General features: G+C 37.5%; 1 protein-coding gene across 4 annotated transcripts in view; it reads right to left on the bottom strand.

Annotated features, from left to right (window-relative positions):
- The window catches only part of LOC111343984 (uncharacterized), a 12,288-nt gene extending 6,263 nt beyond the window's left edge, over positions 1 to 6,025 (bottom strand). The window contains exons 1-2 of one of the 4 annotated variants that reach the window (XM_022951190.2): positions 5,885 to 6,025; positions 224 to 286 (exon numbers count right to left, since the gene is read on the bottom strand). In XM_022951190.2, the coding sequence (XP_022806925.2) occupies positions 224 to 266 (43 nt within the window). In that variant the 5' untranslated portion in view covers positions 267 to 286; positions 5,885 to 6,025. Of the gene's footprint in view, positions 1 to 223; positions 287 to 596; positions 821 to 1,541; positions 1,750 to 3,846; positions 4,005 to 5,884 lie in introns of those variants that run through there. The other 3 variants (XM_022951187.2, XM_022951186.2, XM_022951188.2) reach the window with 3 other exon arrangements.
- Positions 6,026 to 7,610: the final 1,585 nt, after the last annotated feature.

Below are 7,610 nucleotides of genomic sequence, written 5' to 3'. Positions count from 1 at the left end.
GCATACGACCCCATGTCGATTTTAATTTACATCTGAAAATCATGTTTAAACATGAATTTTTTTTACTTTCATTGATTCAGGGAGCCGGAAACTAACGAAAAAATTTAGCCCAAAACTAACAGAATATTTCACTACATATGTGCTCAGAACTCTCTGTGATATCTATAATAACATATATTTCTAATGATCGAATCATTTATCTTAAAAATCTTGTTTAACCCACCCGCCAAGGCTTCTAGCTGTTCGATGCTTCTATAACTTTGCATCTTGCCTTTTTCCTCGCTATCTGTCGACGCAAAAGAAAACATCGTTATTTTAATGAGACTGGATATAGCCAAGAAAGATGTTTACTGATTTTTTTTTTTTTTTTTTTGCAGAGTCTGACCAAAGCGCTTCTGTGAAAATAAATATTACGATAGCAGTGTTCATGGGAAATTATCGAAGCATTGAAGTAGTTCGGTGATTTATAACCAGTATTGATCGACTAGTCTTACACATATAGACGCCGTCAAAATTGAGCCAGTATATAAAATAATTGTCCCACGATTTCGCGCAAAGATCATTAACTTTACAAAGAAATCTGTCCACATACTTACACGAGATTTTCACATCCTAACCATTCGATCGGCGTTTAAGCATCATTGATTTTTTTGCGTAATTGTTCTAAATTAGCCTATAAATAATATACGCGTTTGCAATTGGATCCTTTGTCGATCGCTCGATTAACTGTCCATCAAAGGTTCTAAGTCTTTTCATTACATAAATCCGAAGCTTTGTAGAAATTTAATCCAGCGAAGAATCATCGAATGATAAGAGTACGAAACATCACTGAATTCCAAATTGATCAGAATTTTAGTTGAATGGTGCGCTAATGACATATTCCTTCCAGAATTAATTATGACGAACGAATATTTTTCTTTTTCATCATCCGTGAGGGGGTGTAGAAAGTTTAATGTCCCTTTTTCTTTCGTTAGAACAACCGCACAACAAAACTCTCGAAAGTGCTAGTAACTTTTGAAACAGTGACCTTCCAATGTTTAATTATCCCTCCGCTTTCGCCATCTTTGTGATAAATTGGTCTCGTTAAAAAAAACTATTTTGGGAAATCTTAATCATTTTTTATTAGCTCTAAGCAACAGTAAAAAGATAATTACATTTCGGTTGAGTTAACAAGCCTTAACTTGGCACAACTTGCCATTTTGGAAGCAAGGGAATAAATGCTTCACTTCTACTCGAAGATATTATAATGGCGTCTACTTACAGTCCGAACTGTCACGTTATTCGTGTCTGAAACGAGGAACTCGATTGAAATGACTATCCGACTTCAGAACACTGTTTCTTATCTTTAAGAAGAGGAAACTCATACGTTTTCTTGTCTAAAATTAAGTAAAATAGCTCTAACTACGTGGAATGAAAAACTCGATAGCATGGTTTTCATAGTATTGTAAACCCATGTGAAGAACCCTCTCTTTTCTTGTTTGATATGCGAAATCTCGGAGTTGTTTTCTAACCAATTTTCTGTTTCAAATATGGTCACCCACCTTTAAGCTGATCACCAACGTGTAAGGACAACATGATGGTCCAAAAATGACAAAACCTGTGGTGTAACTGAATGATTCGCCTTCTCCAAAACTAAACACAACTTTGGCACTGTTGTAGCGAATGATATTGCATCTGTTTCTCGCATTGAAGCTAGTTTTATGCACGCAAATGAGTTTACGTTGAACTCGATATTGAATCTTAGAATATAATTTATTCTTTTCTCGCCCAACAGGGAAGTCTTGCGGCACAGATAATGACACAACAATGGTGGAATTTATAGAATCGGGGTATTTTTTTAGCAGATACGAATAAACAGTCATAAAAGAAAAAAAAGTATGAGGTAATTCTGACGTATTCCGACGTATATATCACGGAGCTGCTTTCGACGCTTAACTGGCTGTATCGAAAAGCGTGTACAAATAATATCTGTATTACAGATAAAGTTTTTTACACAAACTTCGCTCATTTTACCTCAGTGATCCTCACACGGTATGAAATTCAGTGGCGGATCCAGGGGGAGGGTCCGGAGGGTCCGAACCCCCCCCCCCTATCAGACCTGACGCTTACAACTTTGAGACTGAAATTCTTACATCGACAGGATCGTATATCACTCTTTAACTGCCTGACTTTTTTAATTAATGAATCCAAGTAAACGGTAACCGGCCAAGGAATTATAACGGGCAACCGCGACTAGTGGGAGGGGGTGTGGGGGTGTGGGGTATGGGGGGGGAGGAGTTGGGGAGAAGTAATTTGCCTCAAAAGAATCCAACAGTCCTTTCTGAACCAAAGTTTGGACCCCCCCCCCCCCAATAAAAAATTCCTGGATCCGCCCCTGAAATTATGGAAATTTATCTCTGTCAGAATTGTTTCATCAAAGCTCATGTGTTACAACAGTTTTACGAACTAAAAATACCATGTTGTAGCGCACATAGATAAGAGTTTTAATTCATATGTTTCCACAAGCAAATTAGATTTCTTCCTTTCTTCGAAAACTCGTGAAAATGAACTTAAAACAGCAATGTGAATTATATGTACAATTAAATCATTTCCATTCAGTATGGTAAGTAATAAAATGTTTAACTCGCCATAAGGTCTGCTTTGGTCGAATCAAAGTTAAGTAAAACTTGCAAGCTTGGACTGGAAAATCTCTAAATAGATATTACTAGAATGAAAAGATGTACGTATATTTCAAACTTTGAGAGAAGTGTTCATTATAAATATTCCAAACTTTCGAATTTTGCAAACAGAAGAGCTACCATATACAAAGCAACCGAATTTTCTGAAAGCTTAATTAAACAGCCTAGAGGTATTCAAAATATATTCCAAACTTTGAAAACCGGAATAATATAACTTAAGTAGTTTATTTATTCCGTTCTAATTCTCATAGCAACCACAGGATATTTTCCGTCTCCATGATCTCGTCAAATGATATCAAACATATTGTTGCTATATCGTACGTGCTTTTTTTCACAAACACAAACTAGCTGGTATATTTGCGGCAATCCATATCGCATTAATAAAGAGGTATTTTATCAGTAATGTTTACCTTCTCCCCGTACAACCCCAACTTGTCGAGGCGAATTTGCATACAAATTATAATAAATGATTTGTTTTTAGTATTGATACTGAGTTGAATGAAGAAAACGGGGACCTACATATTTGTAAAATGTATTGAAATTTAGCACGTACAGTATGGCTTAGCAAATGAGCTACTTCGTCATTCAAACGTTCAACCTAGCTATAAGAGACAACCAAGATGAAGATCTTAGTTTCTTAATTGCGTGTCACTCAAATTTCGACATGTTGGAAATACCACCATTGAAAGCAATAAAAGAACAGTGAAGGTGGAAGTTCCTCTATCGAAATATCTCCTTAAAATTTCGATATAGCACGGAGTACCGTTAATCGCTTTTTAGACATTGTGTTCTGACGTGCGTTTTGCGTTAAAACTACTCGAGCGAAACGTGAAAACTTTAGATGGGTGTTCGGGACAAACGTTATTTTGCGTGAAGTCTTGTTAAACAATCGAATTGGAACTTCCCCAGCTGATCAGAAAACCCTCCCTTTTAGAGCTAAGTTTTGAAAATAAAAAATAAAACTAAAAATAAGACCGTGACAAAATAATTATCCACATGCCTAGGATCTGTGAATTTTCGGACCGGTGGAAACTTTTTGTACATCGCGCAAATCACCGCTCGTTCGCTTTGTAGCGTCGTAAATTTTCTTGAAAATGAAATAAGCGTAGTATCGACTTTTGGTTTTGATCGATTCCCGTAATTTTTCGTCGATATCGAATATCCTTACCTCAGATTATCCGCTTAAAACGCTCATGTTCCAGTATTGAGTGTCATAATTTCGCTGTGAAATAATTTACATTACCGTTCAGGTTTATGGTCCTTAATTTTACAGTAAAACATGAGTTAGGATGTGGCTGCGCCTAAAATATTGATGACGGGTCCGCATTTTGTATAAAATGACCTGTGTTATTGTATACTTGAGCGAATCAGCGACCGAGTTTTCGACAGATCTATTGTTTTCAGGCCAGCTGAGTCAACCCCGTGTCGAACTGGATGCTGGGAGGGGAAACTTGCTTCCGTCATTCTAACTTCCTGTGGTGAGGATTTCCATTCAATACTTGTAGTCTCCACGTGTAACTAAATATTTTCTTACATTTGAATTTTCCCTATTATGAAAGCGGTACAAATCGCCCCATGAAGAGTTAAGAAGTCTAGCTCGTGTTCAACTGATCAACTGAAGGCTGAGATAGTAAAATGGTTGGGGAGTTTTTTTTTCTTTTAATCGAAAAGGCAAGGGAAATTGTTTTACGGAACGCGCGTAGCTTGGGAACAAACACAACAGTTTTTTTCAAAATCTTAATCTTCAGCGGATGTAAGTAAGAATCTTTTTAAAAAGTACGAGTGAAAACATACAACAACAAAACATAATTTCAAGTACAAATACAAACTATTTTTCTAGTTAGAATTGAAGAGTTTGTAGCCTAGTTACAGAATTAAATTCAGTCGACTTTCAGCATTACCAATTAAACAGTGGTCTGTCTTGGCAGTCGCCTGAGGGCATTTGTACCTTATTGATGACTAAGATTTAAAGAATACAAAAACTCCGCCGTCTTCATATCAAAACAGAAAAGCGTTCATAAAAAACCAAGATTACATAGCTATGAGGTAAACATTTGAAAATCCGTACCTCACTCTCGAGCAAAGACAGCCAAGTTCGCGTCTACAATAAAGTTTGATTTTAGCACGAATTATGGAAATTATTTGCACAAATCGATCTGCCATATTTGCTGTAAAGTAAAATGATAAAATGTATCGCCGTGTCTCGATTGAATTTGTGACCATTCTAGATCTCGGTAATGCATCTTTTTTGGCTTATTTTGTTTCCACCTTTACAAATTTGTAATGAGACGGTGTTGCATCAGTGAAACAGGAAGCCAAAAAATTGTCTTAACTCTAGACACTTAAGAAAACGTAATGTACTGGATCAAGCCTACACGAAATTCTCGAGAACTCATCGACTTGGAGCAAAATTGTTATCTCGGAAAAATGTTTCCCTTTTGTTTTCTGAAACTCCTATTCTAAGATATTTTCTGTAATTTATCTTTGGGGACTGCACTGCACAAACTATTCTGATTAAGCAAATTAAACGCCTGTTCAAATAAGACAGAATAAAAATTTAAACAAACCACTCTAGGCCTGATAAATAAATTATAGTTTGTACGATGCTATTTTCTCCTTTTTGCCTTAAAATGAATCGATCTTATTCTGAAGAATCTTTGCCACACTTTTTAAAATTATATCTCAAAAGTAGCTGGTATTTTTTAATTTACCTATACATCAGACCAAGGTTTCCATTTATTTCGCAAAAAAATCATTAATTGAATACGCTAGACAAACTTCATTTTGGGACATAGCCTACTTGCTTGTGCTAAAAGCGTTCGGTTTTTCAAGCGTGACACTCGTCACGTTACCACGGGAGTCATCACGCATCACGTTCGATGACAGAGCCAAAACTTTGCGAAGCCGGATATTTTTGTACCTGGAAGTTAGACTGCGTATCAACCCTTTAGCCGACTGAAACTAAATTTATCTCAATTTCTCGACGTTATAAGGCCTAGATTAAGCCAATCACCAACCCATCCGCCGATTTAAGGCGACTTCTTTCTGATCGTGCGGTTTTAAATCAAAATTCGCGCACAAGTTGTGCCTGATCGCATCTTCCGAATGAATCAATTTTCATATTCAACGTAAACAGTCTAAGCTTTAGAAAATTTCAAAATAGATGGAGGAAGTTCGTAGGTAGAAATCTTTAGATTTACTTTTACCTTATTTCTCGGCTTTGATCACGTCCTAGAGACAAATAAATGGATGAAGTCCATCGTAGGTAACTCTTCTGATCGGATTTCACTGTAAGTCTGGGTCTAGCCTGATTCACGGAAATGACATAATCGTCATATGTCAAGGAAATTATTAACCAGATCTTTGTAGGTCTTAGTAATCCAGGAACACGATACTCAATAAACCTGGGCTTCCTTTTCAAAAAAATATATACACTTCATTCCTGAGCCATTCTTCTCCAATTTTTTCTCAAGAATCTTCCTTGAGCGAAGTGTATTTAACAGTTTCGTCCTCTGAATAAGGCTTGAAGCATTGTCAGGACTGATGACAATGAGATAAGATGATCAGGGTTTATGCTTAAGGAAGGAAACACTTCAAACACTACTGGGGCCGAGATATTTTGGTTAAATAAAAGGTTAACGGTTTTTTAGAAGAATGCCGCCCTGTCCCCTCCTCCCAGTAATGTTAGGTTCGTGCACCCTTTCACAGGGTACGGGTTCCCCCTGTCTTTTATTTTACCCGTGGGACAGACGGCCTGTTTCAGCCCGGGGTGGATTCGAGAGCATTATTGTTGTGGTTCCATAGCCCCCCCTCCCCCTCTTCCCGGAGTGATTTAATTGTCTTCAAATGAATGGTTTAACCTGGAAACGATCAGAAGAAAAACAAAAAAAGAACAAACAAACAAACAAACAAAGAAAAACCTCTCAATTATATTCGCGTTTAGAATGCCTCAAAAGCGGAAGTTTACATTTTATGTAAAGTTTACAGTTTGTCGGCTCAGAGGCCAATAGTCTCCCTATTGGATTCAATAGTTTTCACTCCCAAGTTCTAATTAGTAATTCTCCTTACTCTCTACCATACTATTCTTGTGGTGTTAGTTGGGTGAATTTGATATTGGATCAACCAGAAACCCCTTATCTATATTTTTTCTTTATTCTTATCACTTGTCTGCTTGACACTATATTGATATTGTAAGGAGAAATTCTGTCTTGATCAGATGAGAGCTGAATTCTGTTTTGATCCCCTAATCGTGGGAGTACGAGTCAAGGATGGATGGGATTTTTAATCTAACGACGAGAAAAAAATTAAAAAAAAAAAACCTGCGTGTGGCTGTTTTAGTAAATGTGCGGAGATTTTACAAGGTGCAGCCGAACGCCTCAGGAAGAACCCCGTCCTGCATTCATCAGCAAGTTTAGCAAGTACGACATTGCCTTTCAGTAATATCTAAAATAGTAGAGGAAACAGCGATTTTTTAAAGACTACGGAGGTTAACGTAGACTTCTGAGAGTAGCTTGCAGTGCGTGTGGCCTGATTCTTGTCTAGAATTCCATAGCGACTATAAAGAATGAAGCGATTAAACTTAACTTTGCGGGTTCAAGTACGCTTTTCAATATTTGACAGGCCATCCCGCACCCGTGCGATGGGGATGACCCGTGATTGACTCGACTCACACATGGCCCACTGGGGCAAAGAGGCCTTTCAGTTTTAGAACTACGACTAACGATGTGACCGCAACCCCGTGAAACTCTTGAAATCCTGATAATTTGTTCTTTTCTCTGATACTGGCAGCTTTTGGATGATCTTTTCCTGGTGCAACCAGTTCAAGTCACGGTATACTATTCACTTCCGGTGGGCGTCTCCGCCCAAATCACCTTTCGAACCTGTTACACAGATCTATGACCGAAAAAATTCTTTCTAATGCTACATGTTTCC

Source organism: Stylophora pistillata, chromosome 5 (genome assembly GCF_964205215.1).
Source record: "Stylophora pistillata chromosome 5, jaStyPist1.2, whole genome shotgun sequence".
NCBI classification, from domain to species: domain Eukaryota; kingdom Metazoa; phylum Cnidaria; class Anthozoa; order Scleractinia; family Pocilloporidae; genus Stylophora; species Stylophora pistillata.
Note: the sequence above shows the minus strand (reverse complement) of the source record. Positions and strands in the feature narration are given on the sequence as shown.